Source organism: Pleurodeles waltl, chromosome 5 (assembly GCF_031143425.1).
Source record: "Pleurodeles waltl isolate 20211129_DDA chromosome 5, aPleWal1.hap1.20221129, whole genome shotgun sequence".
Taxonomy (NCBI): domain Eukaryota; kingdom Metazoa; phylum Chordata; class Amphibia; order Caudata; family Salamandridae; genus Pleurodeles; species Pleurodeles waltl.
In genome coordinates this window covers 390593561-390611807 of record NC_090444.1, presented here as the reverse complement: position 1 = coordinate 390611807, position 18247 = coordinate 390593561, and the positions used below count along the sequence as shown (strand labels likewise).

Here is an 18247-nt window from a genome sequence, read left to right as displayed (position 1 = left end):
TGTTCCAAAGGGAGACAATTCCATAGATTATTTGTCAAAACTCTACAAGCATTGGTGTTTAGGTTTGAAACATGATAATGCATTCTAACATGCCTATTTACTTTTTTATCCCTGATGTTTTTAATGAGGTGTTGATAATAAAACAGGATGCAGTTGACCAGGCAAACATATGAGACCATACTTTGAAAGAAAAGTGGGTCCACTTCTACGGAGGATCAGGGGTCATTGTCTTGGCATACTATGACAAGTATTGAATGAGTGCCCTTTAAGAGCCCATGGCTTTTTTGTAAAGCAAATTTACATGTAAAATTATTTAAAAAATACTAAGTTATCCCATGTTTTCAAGAATTTCTCTCTAAGAGAACCCTCCAGAATTTCAATTGCATCACTCTCTCACTACTCTTCACAGCCTCCATCTGTTCCCCTGGGGTGGGAGGGCAGAAAGTCTGATGATATGCACAAAAGTAAGAGGGAGCAAAATCCCTTGCCCAAGTGGCTGCTCCCCCTCCCTAATGACTAGTGGGTGGATCCCTGCTTGGAGATCACTCTACTGCAGTGATCCCCAATCAGTGATTCACTATGGAAGGATACCATTGGAAAGGAGAGATTCTACCCTTTCCTGGGATACCTCTCCCATCTGCTTAGGTGTTCAGGGGCTGAAATAGCCTCCTGAGCACAGAGAAAGTAAAATGAGACGATTGGCTCATTTCACTTTTGCTTTCAGTGAAATGGTGTCAGCGCGCCATGCGCACTGCTCGTAATTTCACTGAAAACCAAAAGCAGCCTTGGTAGCTGGGAAATCCACATCACTTTCAGGATCACCAGCCCACAGCAAGAACAAAATGAAAACAATGTCTTGATGAGCAGTATACTTTCTGCAGCTTTCACTGTGACAGGTACATTATGCTTGGGCTTTGTAAAATAAATTCATTCAGCCAGGGCCGGCTTTAGAGCGATGCAAAAGGTGCAGCCGCACCGGGTTCTGATCTGTGTGGGGGGGTGCTGACCTCAGTGGGGCGCTGTGTTTAGCAATAACTTGGAAACATGCGATTTAAAAGCACCTGCTGAAAAGTGCCTTTTGCGTCCAGCCTTTAGGAAGCAATTAAAATGTCAAGATACCTCTTGTGATTAATATTCCTGCTAGGGTGAGAAAAGGGAGGTTTGTCTAGCGGCAGCTTTGACTCGCCATGGAGTAGGTTAGTAAGTTAATATGCCTGCTGCAAAGAACAGAGCTATATTTTATATGGATAGCTGATTGGATTAGTAAAGTCAGCTGTTACAAGTGCTTTAAAACAAAGGAATGAATGTGAAGGGGGGGCACATTTGCTGGATGGTAGTGCGGGGATCCGAGGAGGTGATCTTGGAGGGGGTGCCAAAAAGGTCTGTCGCACAGGGCGCCACAAGCGCTAAAGCCAGCCCTCAATTCAGCAATGTAACACACAGAATTCATATTAAATCAACAAAATGAACTGAAATCCTAATAAATTTTAAACAAGTCGTTGCCATGTGTGTGATTACAGGAAAGTAATGTGTGTGAATAAAAGCTTCACTCAAAAGATTGTGCCGCCAAATGATAATAAATAAAAATGCATTTTTTTAATCTCTTTTGTTTCATCTTGGGTGATTTATCAATATATTTCCTGCAGTATGCACTAATGAAACTATTTAACCATGATAATACTATAAATAGTTGAGGTCCTCTGCGTTGTTCTGTGGTGTGTAATAGTATATACTCTTCAGGTGAACACATCATTTTTTATATAATACAACGGAAAATGAGTCATGTTTCACTGGCTAATCACTTTTTTAGGGTACTGGTATAGTGCTATCTAAAACAACGTTTGTCTGTTTTGCATTTTTAGAGTAATCATGCAGTTATAAAGGAACTTCAGTAATGACAATTATTGTGATGTCATGGGGGTAGGGTCATGTGACATCCCTTCCTGGGAAGATTCACAGTCAAAAGTCATTTGATGTCACTCACTTCTGCGTTCCATAGAATTCTGGTGAATTTCTTACAGACATAAATATATTTAAATATGCCATATTTAACTCACTATTTTAACGATCTTGAAGTCAGTGCAAAACCAGTGCGTTTCGGTACTACAAGGCAGAACAATGGGCTTTTTTAATGATTTTTGCCAATGCCATGAAAATACATCACATCAGTTAAGTCTAACATGGCTGGCAAACTAGCAATTGCATAGGGGCTACAGTGGATGGCCATGCTAGGGAAGAAAACTAAAAAGTGAAATAAAGCACACAAACACAAAATAGGAATTGAGTGACCCTGCAGTACTTTGCAGCTGATGGGCCCGTGTACAATAAATACATCAAATTAAAAAAAAAAAAAATACTGTAACACAGTGGTTCCCAACCTTTTGAGTTCTGTGGACCCCTACTTTAATATTAATGGAACCCAGGGACCCCCACTGAATCATCATTGGAATCCGGGGACCCCCGCCTGAGTCATTACTGGAAGCTGGGGACCTAATTTTTCAAAATTTGTTAATATGTTTTAATTTTCTAGGCTCTCGCGGACCCCCTGAGAAGGCTTTGCGGAACCCCAGGGGTCCCCGGACCACAGGTTGGGAACCACTGCTGTAACACAAGGAGCGGGATGGGAAGTGAGGCAGGCAGCAGGATGTAGTGCATGAGGATGTAAAAAGAGGGCACTGGAGGCCCTTATGATCAGGAGAAAGCAGAGTTAGAGAGGAAGGAAACATATGCCCAATACCAAATACCAAATAAGCATAGGCAAATACAACAGGTATTATGTTGGGTTGTTGTAGAGAGCCAGTGAAGCAAAATAATTTTCTACACAAATCCTCTGGGAGCTTGTCCAATGCTTATTTTTAAGAGAGCATACTGTTCTTTTTATGGGCACGAATGACTTGTAGTACCTCCAGGGAACATTAGCTGATAAAAATAAACAAGATTTTTTTGTGTTGCATGAAGAAATTTCCATTCTTTCTTCAAAGACTATAGAAAGAAACATATACAAAATAGGGGACCCATGCTGTGCCATAAGGAACTTTAAATATTTACGAGTGCACAAATGAGGTGAATGCGCTAAAAAATATAAACACATATATCTAGTACAAATGAGTGAATTTAAAATGCCATGTGGTTAAAAAAAAATGTTCTAAAAATAAAACATATGCAGAGAAAAGGAGACCTTTTATTGACGTTTACAACACTGCCACACTCACACAGTTACAAAACCCATAAACATACACTACATACACCCAGGGAAAACAAATGCGTTATTTAAATAAAAGACAGTTTAAATTTATTTTTCCCTCACTAGAGGTCATGGAAGCTTAAGAGGACTTGCAAGTGTATAGCCCTGAAGAAGTCCGTGAGGACGAAACGTGTTGGCTATGATGGATTAATTATTGTTGTGGATGAACAAAGAACAAAAAGTTTTCAAAATAACTCTATTGAATTATGTGATTTGTGAAGAAATGTGATAATATATTTGTGGATATCAATGGACACTTTGACGTGCTGGGTCTCCTTTTCAATGTTATGAGCCTACGGCTATCTGAGGTCTAGGGGGTTGGCCCTCATGACCCGTGCACCGAAAAGTGCCATAAATTGTATATATATAATTAAGGAAGAAGGTGCGGTATCAATTCACCTTGACCACCATTTTTCTCATCTCAAGGACTTGCAAGATGTTGACTAGGATTTCCATGACTTTCATAATGTTTAGAGAATGAGTCTTCTGACTTAATGCTGTCTCGAGGGAGGAGTAAACACAATGCTTGGACTCATAAGGGCAAGAGGGAGGTGCGAACACACAAATAGGTTTTTTTGTGAAAACATTGCAAAGATGAAATAAAGGAGTCATCTAATAGTGTCCATTTTAGATGTTAAGTTGTCCCTCATGCTTTCCTGTGGTGGCAGATGGATACACCCAGACAGCTTATAGAAAGAAGGTAAGACTGAGATGTTTCTGTGAGGGAAAGCACAGAAACACATACACTCCAATGGAGAGCTCAATATGAATAAGAAACGAGTCCACTCACATGTGTAGTGAAAGGGTAGAGCTCATCAAATCACTGAAAGGTCAAAATGCTTCTGGGAGAGATACACATAAGAATAGAGATAAAAACCATCAAGCCATCAAATCGGGAACATGAAAGCGAGACATCGGCAGAGGGCAATGTGCAGCTTCTTAGGCATTCAGAGAATGATGTTTCAATAGTTTTGCAATTCAAAGAGACTTGATCAAACAAAGGGACCATCCAGAAGCCTTAATATTGGTGTCTGTTGATCATGTAAGATTGGTTAGGCTTTTGCAATTTCACTGACTGGCCTTTTTAACATTGCTATTTGTTTCTGTTTCTCCCTGTTTATTTTCAAAAAGTAAACTTTTGATGAGGGCATAATTCATAAGCATTGCAGCCCATCTTTCTGTGGCGAAAGCAATCATAAAATACGCAATCTCAAATATCAGACATCCACATGTTGCTATTTTACTGTAACTCAAATGATATCATTTTAACAGCAGGCATAGCTGTTGTCAATGGGTGACAATTCATACCAAACATTAATAGTCAGAATAGTTTCCAGAAGTTAATCTGTGTACATTCATGTTTATAATTGATAGGTATGGCAAGACGTTGTTCATCTACCTCAATAATGACGCCTTAAACATTTGAAACTACTCTTAGGTTGCTTGTGTTCCCACATGGAAGGGACACCCAACCTGGCAGTTTCACCTGGACTGCTTCTATTGGAGAATGACCAAGGCTGATTTGCATAGAGCTGTCTCTGTCAAATTGTCTGATTGTAGACCCCAATTAATTACAAGGCAATGAGCATTAATAAAGTGTTGGGATTGGCCCTCTCAGCAAGGTTACCCCAAACGTTTTGCCTTCACCCCTCCTGTTCTGCTGAATTTGATTGTGTTGGCTTTAAGACTCTATGCACTTTACTGCTGCTAACCAGTGCAAAAGTGATTGTGCTCCTTCCTTTCAACATGATAAAATAGGGTTACAATCAATTGGCACATATAATCTAATCATACGTCCATAGTAAATGTTACTACATGTACCCAGAGCTTGTAAATAAATGCTATTATTTGGCCTGCAGCACGTATTATGCCTCCCACTTAAACAGCCGTTGTAAACATGTCTCGTGTCTGCAATTGCAGCCTATGTGTGCAGTTTTAAACTGCATTTTGAGCTAGCAAAACAAACCTTTGTTAGGCCTAAACCTTCCTAATACATGTCACCTCTAGAGTTGGTCAACGGGCAGGATGCATTGTACTTAAAAAGTTGGATATGTATAAGTTTATTTTTTACATGTCCTGGTGGTGAAAATACTCTCAAATTTTTTTTTGTCTACTTTGAGGCCTACCCCCATGAGATAAAATGTGGTTACTTTATTACATTTAATAAGCAATAACTTCTTTTTGGGGGCAGATGGAAATTTCAAGTTTGGTGTCTAAGGAATTTTAAGTCAAAACTGAAAATGCCACTTTTAGAAAGTTAGCATGTTCTTGTCCTAAACATTCGGTGTCTGTAGCCTCTTTCTTCACCACATGTCTAGGTCTAATTGGCAGTTAGACTTTGTGTGTTCCTCCTGGACATCCCCACAATAGAGGGACTGGGTGTTGTCAGGATGGGACATTCAAGTATGATTGTGGGGCAAAGTTGAGCACAGTTCCACTTACACTTCAAAGACACTTCCTCGGCAGACCCAAAACAATTCACACTAGCCCTTTTGTGACTCTAGACATAATGGGACCAGGGCAGGAATGCGGGAAACTCCAGGCACATCTGTGGTGAAAAGCCTCCAGAAATGTCTCCCGCTTCATAGCTGGCACCAGATAAAAATATTAGAGACTCAGACTCACTCGTAAGATCACTTCTGGACCTGTGGAAGACTCAGAAGAATTACTGCTCTGCTGCCCTCCTGCAAGAAGGATTGCCTGCAGCCTGAGGAAGACTGGGCCTGCTCTTGTAGTGAATCCTAGCTTGTTTGAATGTGATAACAGGAGTTAGCTTAGCCTTTGGCCTGCAGACCCGTGCCCAGTCACCTAGTGACTTTTAACCTACTTAGCTTGCTCTGTCTTAGCCCATTTAAATATTTAATTCATCTAAGATGGCTGCCTTGTTTATAGGTAGGCCACTTGTTATGCTTTGCATTATCAGTGCCACCACGCTAAGGCATCAAGATCAAGTGACAAAAACAAACAAACAGTAGGTGTTCACACTTAGGGACTTTCCCTCTCTATACTTTCGAGGGATTTGTTTATAATAATTGCCGCCTCAAGCATGTCAGTTTTCTATTGTTTGGAAACACACCTACGTCAGGGGTCCTGGTAGATCTGTATAAATACATCTCACTTTAGACAGATAATCAGAGGGATTCCTACCAGAGGGCATTGCCACCATCGCTGATATCGATGCTGCACGTCGTCTTGACGCTGACCCAGTCTTCGCGTCCCTGCGGAGTCTGAGATAGAGACCTCATTCCAAGGTAATGAGGGTTGGCGGCTCCTCTCATGAACATGGCATTGGCAGATTAGGTTTAGCGAACCCAGCTCTCCTTTAGGTAAGAGGTTAGGCCTATCACATTAGGATAATAGGACATATTACACATCTTATGTCTTTTATGTGCTATTGCAAGATGGTGGGGGTCTTTGTAATAATGACTCTTGTCTTCACAATTCTGTTTCTTGCACTGTTCATTATCCTGATCATTGCAGCCCATGCAACTTATTGCAAAGTGCAGTTGTGTTAAATAAAAACTATTGAAACTTTACAGCATCTTCGGTATTGCCTGTGTTTGGTTGAGACATGATGTATCTGTGAGAACGGGGTAATCTCCGTTTAACCACAACACTCCCTGAGATGTCTTAATCTCGAGTCCATGCGTAAAGGCTGCCACAAATCACCTTTTACTGTTTGTGTTTTTGGTGAGGTGTTGCCAGTGAGCCGGAAGGGTTGGGACGACAGCCATGACTTGTTGTAGGATAGGCATAGTTGCCTACAAACATAAGTACTGTCATCCTTAAACCAGCAGTCTTGCCCAGAGCAAGAGTCCAAACTACGACACTCTTTGAACTCAGAACCACCAGAGTGACTCCAAGGGCAAGTTGACTAGCATCCTGGTCTGAGCTACAGGTACATAACAAGCTCCAGAGACCTGCCCTGCATCTGCTCGGCTGCCGAGGCTCAACTGGAACTCCCTGTACCCTGCTGGTGGCCTCTGCTAGAGTGAGTGCAGATTGCCAAAAGTGATGTAAGGTCCTACACACTTAACGGGCATCAGAGTGTACTCCTCCAGGTCCAACTGTGGGTTTCCTTAGAACTGACACAACTTTGGGGGAGGGGGGGCAGGACATTGCATCACAGATTTCACAGCTCCTCTCAGAACTGATGCAGTGTGACAGAGTTCATGCAGTACCACGTATTGCAGCCCTCGCAGCTCCTCATCAAAACGACTCAGGACGATGCATTGCTCTTCATCAAGAAAATAAGGTACGGTTATCAGTGGGACTAACCTGGTCTCTATATCCAGTCCGAACACATGAACCAGTGACTTTATCCCGGTTGGTGAAACCAGACAACTACAGCTGTTACTATAAACTTCTTGGCTTAAGTTTACCTAAGACATTTACATTTCATATCTACAGTTCTACTGATGATATTTTTGTTGTTTTTGTGTCAAATATTGATAATTTTTACTCTATTTTTTAAAATTGGTTTGGGATTTTTCTTGTGTTGTGTTTTCACGTTATTGCTATTTGTGTGCTGCATAAATACTTCACACATTGTCTCTTAGTTAAGGCTGATTACTTTCATGCTAAGGTACCAGTAAGTTAAGCAGAGGTTAACTTAGTGACTTTTGTTGTTTACCCTGCCAAGAATTGTGGTTGCAGCTTGAGAAGGTCTCACACCCCCCTCAACCAGCAACCAATTTTCTCACATTAAGCATTCCACACATCACCGTTTTTCCCTGGTGTGCTGTTGTATATGCTACAGGTGTGCACAAACTTCTGCCAAAGGCCCACTATGCTATAGAAATCAAGATACACCTTACTAAAAGGACTTAATAGTCCAGAACCAGGCATGGGCTGCTTGTGTTCCCATCTGCATGGTACCTGGCTTGAAAATGTAGGTTTGATTATTTCTACTGGAGCAGCACCAAGGGTATTTGTACACAACTAGTCCCGGTTTAGAGTGGCAATTGTGAGGGACCCTGACCATCATCAGGTCCTGTCTTGCTTACCAGGAGGGTTTGGGATTCAATAAAATAAAAAAACAACTAAGGTGACATTTTAACAACAGTGACCACTATACTGGCACCTCATCCATAAAACATCCAGTTGTTGGAAAAGATGTGGATGAATGCAAAGGCAGAACATATTTTATCAATACCACAATCTTTATATCTACTTATTTTTCTAGGTTTGTGGTTTTACATTACACACAAACACCTGCCCCAATTTTTTACATTTCCCTCAAAATAGTCTCTAGATTAAAAATAATTCAGTGATTGAGTGCATTAGCTTTGCATGTTTTTTTTATGATAATGGCCTCCCATTTGTCACAAACTTGTTCCATCCTTGACAGATAAGGAGGCATTTGGATAAAAAATATTATTACTACTTAGATGTGTACTGCAATATTGGAAATGCATTTTGTGCTAAAATATGTATACCTTTTACAGTAGCTGTTTCTCCTTCAGGGTGAGCCATTCTCTGCATTGCAGTAGCTCCAACACATATTGGCATGCTTATCTTATGTCCTAATACAGAAGTTGATAGGTCTAATAAAGACACATCCCGCAACCTCCGAGGGTGCAATCTCCACCTGCCAAAACATAGATAATTTATAATACATGCATGAAGAAATGAAGATGTACAAAACATTTAAAACTGTGCATGAAATAGGTAGAAAGTTCCACAAAGACATATTTTTCTTGTAAGGAAGGGCATGAAGAAGCACAAATCAGTTTGTAAAAGATCACCAAACAAGTAATTACTAATTGCAAGTAGTGTAAAGTATTACATACAAAATCACAGAAAACTAAAAAATGTCAGGGCCTTGTTTAGAGTTTGTAGGATGTGGGATAACCATCAAAACTTTTCAGATGCCCTTGTTGTGTAAACTACGACCTTTTACAAGGTTTGCTTTCCCACATGCAGATGACACAAGTGAACTCTGTTCAATGCACCAGTGCTGAATGTGAAAGACAGATTACTGTAAGCCTGCAGAACCCCGCCCATTACGTTGTTGAAGTAGAAATATTTATTTTGGGTTACTGACTTTCCCTGCAATTGTATCAGGAACACTGTGGTAAAAGAAAAAAAAGATTTCATTTTTCACAATATCACACACGCACGCTGCACTATGGAAAATAGACAGTTTTTACTCAAAGCATTTATTGCAACAGTAAAAATCCTTGTTGCGTAAACTACAACCTTCTAAAAGGTTTGCTTTCCCGCCCACTGATGACCAAGTGAGCTCTGTTCAATACACCAGTGCTGAATGTGAAAGACAGGTTATTGTAGCCCCCACAGAACCTCACCAATTACACTGTTGAAGTAGAATTATTGCTTTTGGGCTACTTACAATCCCTGCAATGGGCACTGTAGTAACAGAAACATACTTATTTTATTGTCACACTATTACACATGGTACACTATGAAAAATAGACTACTAAAAGCATTTATTACAACAGGATAAATCTGTTTCTCAGGACATCTAAATTGACTACTTGGGAAATTTAAAAAACAGCAAGAAGGTACCTTGTGAGTAACAAGAATAAAATGAAGATTTCTAACATGGCCAAAATGTAATCTAAAATCTAGCACTCTAAAGCCTACTTCTGTGTGCTACACTGAAAGAACATGGAAAGTAGAACAATTTGCACTCTAGAGTTTCTTAGGGAGAAGACATGCACTGCATACCTTTTGACAACAAGAGCTGCCATTATAAGTGGAGGCGTGAAAGCAGTGTTCCCTGCGAAGGGCAAAAACTTGCTGCAGTAGCAGTCTTCTCCTAGGACTCAGCTCTATCAACAGCAGGTGAGATGTAGCAGATGTAGTGGATTAGCTGTAGGTGAGACCGTCTCTGGCAGGTTCTTGTGTGAATATGTGGGTGAAGGACCTCTCCTGACAAGTGGTCAAGGGGCAGTCCGCATACTCCATGTTACCCGAGATTGAAATTTCTAATATAGCGTTAGGAATGTCTAACATAGATTATGTGCATCAAGGTGTACACCCTAGATGTTTCCTTATGAACATATAAAGGGAAAGAGTCAATTCAGATTACACTGTTGTGGTTATCTGACTGTAATTGTTTTTTTTTCTTGACCTTGACACAGTGATAAGTAATCCCAGACTGATGATGCATCAGGTGTTATGTCTATTTCATTAGCCAAAAGACTTTCGCAGTTCTTAGAAAGATAACATCAAACAGCATCTGCATCAATGACAGACATGAGAGTGATTCTGTGTAAGTTGAGAAAAATTGTGGCTTCCATTAACTAAAATTGAGAAGATGGGAACTTCCATTACCTAAGATGGAGTTAGGCCTACTTAAAAATAGAGTTGGACCGTAGGACTTTACGTCACCATGTCTACCCTTTTAGAGGGTTAAGGACCTCTAAATAGGCTAACATCAACCACTTTATGGTGCATTTCTATTGGGCACTAAACTTTAAATAAGACCGAAGGCCCATAGTTATACTTTTTTTGTGCCTCATTTGTGTCTTTTTTTGACACAAAGGCGACTCAAACTTACAAAATACAACAGTATTTTGTAAGTTTGTGCCGCTTTTGTGTCAAAAAATGACACTAATGTGGCGCAAAAAAAAGTATAAATCAGGTCCTTAGTTTGAGCTTTATTGCATTTCTGGCACCACAAAGATTATTTTTCATGCCCATATAAACAAACTGTCTGATTGTATTAGAGAGCTGTTAAATGCATTTGAAACAACAATCTGATGGACAAAAGAGAAAGCAATTTCAATGTAAAGTACTAACTGCGTTAGCTAAGTCTTAATTAGTGGAAAATCACAGAGCAATTATAGAGATTTTTCATTATGATGAAAGTTGAATTGTCTGTCAAGTACAAAGAGACAATGCAAAACATAGTGAAATTGGAATTTAATAAGGAAACGTATCAGGAAGTGTCATTTGTATCAGGGAACAGAAGCTTCTGCAACAATGATGTGGCATGCAATTAAGTTCAACATTTCAAGAGCTATGTGTACCGACTTTGGCATAGGCTGTTCATGTTCAAAGAACATTGACAAGAAAATGCTTGCACCAATTAATCCTACATCAATTTTGTTTCAATGAACATCTATTCCCTTCTACAAACAATTTAATGCTAGAATTCTATTTGTCATAACACCAGTGCATTAATTTAAATTCACAATTAAAACATAAGCAATATGGCCTTTTCCCCCCATTCCCTTTTATCAGCCAATCTACAGAACGCAATGTGGCTGCAGAATGTAGAACAGGAGAGATGCAGATTTGCAACTTTTTCAGAACACTTAAGACCATATACTGTGGACAATCCACGGGTGCTTGTGTAATGATAGAAACCTAAAGTGTGCATAGAGTAAGTCCATGATGACTAATTTCTAGCATTTGTCAAAAAATATGTAAATTGGCTCGATAGTCATGCCTTTTCCTCCCTCCCATCAAAAAAGGTTTTGACTCTCATCAACCTCATGCAGCACAAATGCATTATTTATTATGTGACAGTTAGAAACTGACACAAATGGGTTTATAGAGGCTTTAGACAGGCTAAAGGTAACTTTTTAAAAGTACCTTTTGTAAAATATTTGCCAACAATCCGACTATGCCAATGAATTGTATATGTAGTAAATATTATAATAAGATGTACATTTTTATCTGCTTCCTAGGCGGAGATAGCATTCTTTAATTTAAACATTTGCTTCCAATGCTTTCCTATGGAGCAGTTAACCCTGCTACAGTGAAAATAGCTAATTGGGAGATACAAGATGGCGTAGGAAGAATGGTGGCACACCCGTAGTTCTCTTAGTGGGTGGCAGGCCAAGGTGTCAACATCCATCCTCATAGTGAAAGGCACAACATGAGAGGAAAGCATCCATTACAGAATTAGAAGAAAACTGCCAGTCTACCATATGAATAAGAATGGTTTCACTGAATTGATAGACCCTCGGGCAAGTGAGACTGTGACTATTAAACCAGGGGGAGTTAATAGAGCATCCATAAACCATCAGTGACGTCCCCTCTGTAAGTGGCATCCCTTCAAGTTCCTCTGACATAAGGGCTCATCTCCTCTGCTGAGGTGAACCCATCTTCTTGTAGCATGGACACATGGCGAGCTGGGACCAGTAATATGGATATTTGACAGAAAAAGAGATCACTGGAGCCTGTTAGATTTGAGTGAGTGAATGTTGGACCCTTAAGTAAACCTGAATATTACAGCATATGAACCTCCTCTTGATGATGGACACTGCACTCAATAGGCACTAAGAGCCAGCTTGGTTGTGAAGAGGGGAGCTGATTACTTGATACAGGTTGCCTTACTGATAATCTTGACTGCAATTCAGGGAGCTGGTCCACCATACGGTATGCAGCCTGTTGCTTCCTCCTGAATGTTCCATAACCCAGATTTGTGGCTTGTAATGTCTACTTGTCCATTGAACTAGTATAGGAGCTGTCAACCTCGCCCATGCTGGATATGTCCTGAAGTCCTGCTCTCCTACTCCTACAGCAGGTTAAATAGTTATCTTAGGTTTATCCCTTTTGAACAGCAGGGCTGATTTGCCTAATCCCCTGTCTTGGATGCCTGACACCACATTGCCTTCCTTTGTTGGTATCCTTCTCTTCACTAGGCTGCCGTATGTCAAAATTCAAACACATATGCAAACACTCAAATTCAGAAGACATGGTGAATAGTGGGTTGCCGAAAGCATTGCCCTCTAAGTTGTTTCCTGCCCCAGACATTCCAGAAATGACCCTCACAACACTCATGAAAGAATTGGTAGATATCAAAGGCTCATCCACACGAATTAATTTAGGGGTCACTGGGACTAATCTTGAAGTGCAATCCCTACAAGGACACATGAACAAATTTCAAGCGTGACTCACTACCACTGAAGAATGGATTGCAGATGTGAAATCCTGCTTAGACACCTTGCCAAACTGGGGGCAGGGGAGTTGGCACCTTTGACAGAAAGCCATCGACTTGGAGGATCATAGTCACAAGGGATAAAATACTGATCATTAGCCTTCTGGAGCAGGCTGAGGAAGATGTTTCATTTTCTTGTTGCCTTGATTCCTACCTTTATGAATGTTATATTACTCCTCAGCTCAAATTCCACAAAGCCCACAGAGTGAGCTCCAGATGATCATCTTGTGACTCACATCCAAAACATGTTCTGGCATGCTGCTTGAGACAACAAATGGCCCATCAAATCCTCCAACAGATTAAGAAACATATGCCCTACGGGTAACGGAACACACAAATAGCTTTTATGGAAGACTTTTTGGCTCCCACCAATTTTAAGAGGAAGCAGTTCCTGGCTCTCTGACCTTCACAAAGGAAAAGGACATTAAATATGGCCTAATGGAACCATTCACCATGATCATCACCTTCCATGGTCTGCACAATGCAATATCATGACCCACATGAACTGGAAGCATTTCTGGACACACTGGATGACAACTCAGTGGACACTGCATCTGGTGAAGAATGCTCTAAAAACCTGCTAGTGAGTCTACAGGACCCAAACTGACCAGATACTTCTGTACAAGAAGAACTGCAGTGCTTGGACTCAGTTACTCAAAAATGGTCCCTGCTAACCAGACCATGGTCTGGTAAGGTTGCTCAGCCTAGGGATACATCTTGATCTCCCCACAAATCTTGAATTGTTTGTTTTCCTGTGTTATCCGTCATCCTATTATCCGTCCTCATATTATCTGTCTTGTCTACTCCCCTCCACCTTTGCCTGCCTATTTTTTGTTTCTCAATATTTTGAAGATGCCTGGATGAGGGGGTACATTTGGAAGTGGGAGAGCAGGTATGTGCATCTGCATGTTCTATTGTCTCTATTTCATCTACTGTCTTTTTCAGGGAGTGGTTCACTTATCCATACAGCCCAGTTCCTCCTCCATATAGTGTTTGTAACGCGTCAGGGCTTGATACCCTGTCCTTTGGCCGGTTCATTGTTACTGTATACATACTGGTGGGCGGCCCCCACCCTTCTAGGTGACAGACCTTTCTCTTGCTCTCAGACCATAGGAGTTGGCCCCGGGTCTAGGGGAGCCTCAGATTCTGCCTGAGACCTTTGCACACCCACTAGTCCCCATTCCATGGACTCTTCCTTTTCTGTCAACTATATCAGAGGTTCCCAAAATTTTTCAACCTGCGGGTCCCTTGACCTATAGGAGGTTGTTCGCGGCTCCCCATTATGTTAATTTTTTTTTGGGCAGTGGGGTAATATAAGCCCGGCCTCAGTAGTACTTCCATTTTAATCTCTGAAAATAACTGGGATGAAGATGATGAAGGTATTAAAATCATATACGTCCTGAAAGCCTAGAAGCACGCCCAATACCCGGTAATTAAGTCCACATATCTAAGACCACACCTGCAAGTTACCCCACAATCCCTAACATCTTCATTTTCTGGGGTTTCCTAGAGCAGACTCTCGATGCACCTTTTCACCTTGTGTGTTTTTTTTATTTGTTTGTTTACTGCCCTCTAAGTGAGCCTTCACTTGCAGCTTTAACATGAGGGTGTATTATTATTCAACCCTGTGATACATGAAAATCTAATGAGGTGCCTGAGTTCATTTTTATTTCCAAGAGTGTTATTGTGCAGCAAAAATATCTTCAACCAAAACTCTCACATAATTTCAGCACCAAAGTTATTGTTTTCACACTCCCAGTATTTAGTAAAAGTACAACTTAAACACGCAACCAATGAAATGGTCCTCACAATGATGTTGTGGAACACTATTTTAAAACACCTAGGGCCAGATGTAGGAAGCCTTTTGCACGTCGCAAACTGCGAGTCACATTTTGTGAGTCGGTACCGACTCGCAAAATGTGATTCCGACTCGCAAATAGGAAGGGTTGTTCCCTTCCTATTTGCGTCCGCATCGCGATGCTGAGTTGCTTTGTGACCGCGAAAGCGGTCGCAAACCAACTCGCAGTTACCATCCACTTGAAGTGGGTGGTAACGCATTCGCAAACGGGAAGGGGTCCCCATGGGACAACTTCCCCTTTGAGAATGTTGCTGAAAATATTTTTTCAGAGCAGGCAGTGGTCTAATGGACCACTGCCTACTCTGAAAAAATGAAACCAAATGGTTTCATTATTTTTTTGAATTGCAACTCGTTTTCCTTTATTAAAAAAAGCAGTCACATACATGGAGGTCTGCTGTCTCCAGCAGCCCACCATTCCTGTGAGTGCAGGGACTCGCTATGGGGTCGCAATTTGCGACCCACCTCATTAATATTCATGAGGTGGGTCTTTGCGACCCCATAGCGAGTCGCAGAAGGTGTCTGAGACACCTTTCTGCATAATATTTTGCGAGTTGCAAATTGCGAGTCGCTATGACTCGCAATTTGCAAGTCGCAAAATATTTTTTTGCTACATCTGGCCCCTAGAGTACTGTCAAAATAGTGAATAAAAAAACTAAATGGAAAGTTACAGTTCCGCTCTAAAATAAATCACCGTCAAGCCCTCACTCTGCCCTGTGTGTGTGTCTATCTGTCTTCGTAGATATAGCTCTGTTTCATCCAGATTACATCACTACAGTGCTTTACGGCGAAGGGCAGTGCATCACCTCATTTGCGCTACATAAGTGCAACTGCCAAATGCAAAGAGTACATGTTCACGCAAGCAGAATTATGTTTCTATTTTTAAAAAAGTACATGTATGGTACCATTTTAAAAGAAATGGAACATACCATTGTAAAAAATGTTGTAAAATGATTTAATTGCTAATTTGACCCAATCTAAGAAAATAACCAAACATGCAGTTGTAAAGCGGAGGAAATGTGAAACATCCATCGCCCACAGAACAGATAACACTTGGCAGGCTCTACAGAGAAATGCATTGGCATAACAAAGTTTAACCGTTCTTTATTGGAGACGCACGTCCGTGAGGTCTTCCTTGTGTCACATTCTTTTATTTTGTAAATGATTTAATGAGGCGGCCCATAAATACTAATGAAGAGGCATTATCTGCAGCACCGCATTTCCATTGCATCCTTTCATACGTTATTTCAATTACTTGGGGAGCTCAATTCTCTTGCTGTTGAGGCGCCCCCAGGGACCAGATCCTTGTTTCTTTCGAGAGTTTATGGTGGTACACAAGCATAAATTAAAAGGCTGCAAGGACCCCCGAATTCTACCTCAGAACGGGCTGCTTGGTGTGCCTTCAAGCACTGATGCAAATCCCAGTGCTTCCAAAGCAGTTGCGTTGTCACATGTTCCCTTAAATCTGTGTGCTTGTTGCACGACGCTCCTGGCCAGTTGTGATGGTGCACAGGGGTGCTGTGGCGCACAGTTTGGGAACCACTGAACTACATGGTCACTTATCTCCCCTTCACTTTTAGTCCTTAGTCATGGATAAGGTTGTACTGGATCGACCTCTATTGGAGCACCCAGATCTTGCAGCCACACCTCCCTTCTCTGGAGATAACAGAACTCATTTTTCTTTACCCAACGTCAAGATGCAACAACCTCTACAGAGGGCCTTGATTGCGGTATCCTGCAATGTTTGGCAGAAGAAAATTCTCATTTTCCACGGCCTGAGTAAACCTGATATAGCTCTCTTGTAGGAGACCCATCTTTCTTCATCAGAAAGCAATAAATTACAGAGAGACTGGTTGGGTGGGCTTATAGATACCAATATCCTGGTTCAACCAGAGAGCAAATCAGGAGCGAAACACTTCCCAAGGAAATGGGGAGTTGCTATCCTGGTCCATAAATGCCTTCTGTACAGAATGCTCCATCCTTGTGCAGATATTGAACGGCGATATGTATTCATGAAATTTTCATGTTGGAATGAACAACGTGCTAGTTCCTGAACGGCTGCAGCCACAAAGAGGATTCCCCACCGTCGCTCAAGGTAGGTTTTTTCTGGAATGCGGGCATCAGAGAAGTCCGATGAGCTGCTCAGAGATGACTGCAGGCGCAGATTTCACTGGGTTGGTGTAGGAATCTTGGGCGAGGGAGAAGAGGGTGTGATGATCCAGGAGAGTGGGAAGGATAAAGGTTCTTTTTTGGAAAATAAAGCCAAGCACCCAAGTGGGGTTTGACTGAGTATTTATAGTTAGATAATACTTTCTAGAAGGGCACATCAATCATTCTGGAAAGTCCCGGACTGGAAAGTCCCCATATTAGTGGGAGATGAATCACTTTGGAAAGTACCTTACTGGAAAGTCCCTGTATTGGTGGCACATGAATCACTCTGGAAAGTCCCTGACTGGAAAGTCACCTTATTGGTGGCACATGAATCACTCTGGAAAGTCCCTGACTGTGCGCATATGGATAATTATCAAGCATGTGAATAATTACAATAACAGAATAAAGATCACCATTGAAGCAAGACGTACAAACATGTGGAACAAAAACATGAGGCCTTTTAGTCAAACATAGGGATAATTACAATCACATGGAACACTGCAAACATGAAGATAACCCAAAGGTTTGGTATATGTAACAGTGACACCAAACTCTGCACAAATACCCAACTTCAGGTGTGTGAGGTATAGGAGCCGCTACATGAATTATAAAGTGATGAGTTGGAGAACATAAGGTACATGCTTGGACGTGGGAATTAGTGATCGTAACACACCGCTGTCGCTTCTTCTGTCCCAGATGCTTCTTTCAAAACATCACTCTTCCACAACTGACTTCAGCACAATTGGAGGAACTGGGGATGCATATGAAGTTGGTGCAGTGATTGATGCCATGCCAGTCAGCAAGGCCATGTGGAGGATGGCTCCCGTTGTTATTTTTTTAAAGCCACAAAGTCTCACACCATCCCTATCCTTGGCTCGGTATACAAAGAGGTTCAGGATCAAAGACATTTTTCCACATATTTTCTGAGAGCCAGGATTTCAGTGACTCCCAAAAACAGGCCAATATCACTAATCAATGTTAATGTTAAACTTTTGTCCAAGACTCCAGTGAAATGACTGAATAAAGTCACCACAGCCTAATACATGCCTTCCTAGATGGGCTTTGTGCCCAACTGTTCCTC

General features: G+C 41.2%; 1 protein-coding gene across 1 annotated transcript in view; it reads right to left on the bottom strand.

Moving 5' to 3' along the window:
• The window catches only part of HAO1 (hydroxyacid oxidase 1), a 258027-nt gene that overhangs the window by 233937 nt on the left and 5843 nt on the right, over positions 1-18247 (bottom strand). The window contains exon 2 of the mRNA XM_069234147.1: positions 8683-8834. Within this exon, the coding sequence (XP_069090248.1) occupies positions 8683-8834 (152 nt within the window). The remainder of the gene's footprint in view (positions 1-8682; positions 8835-18247) is intronic.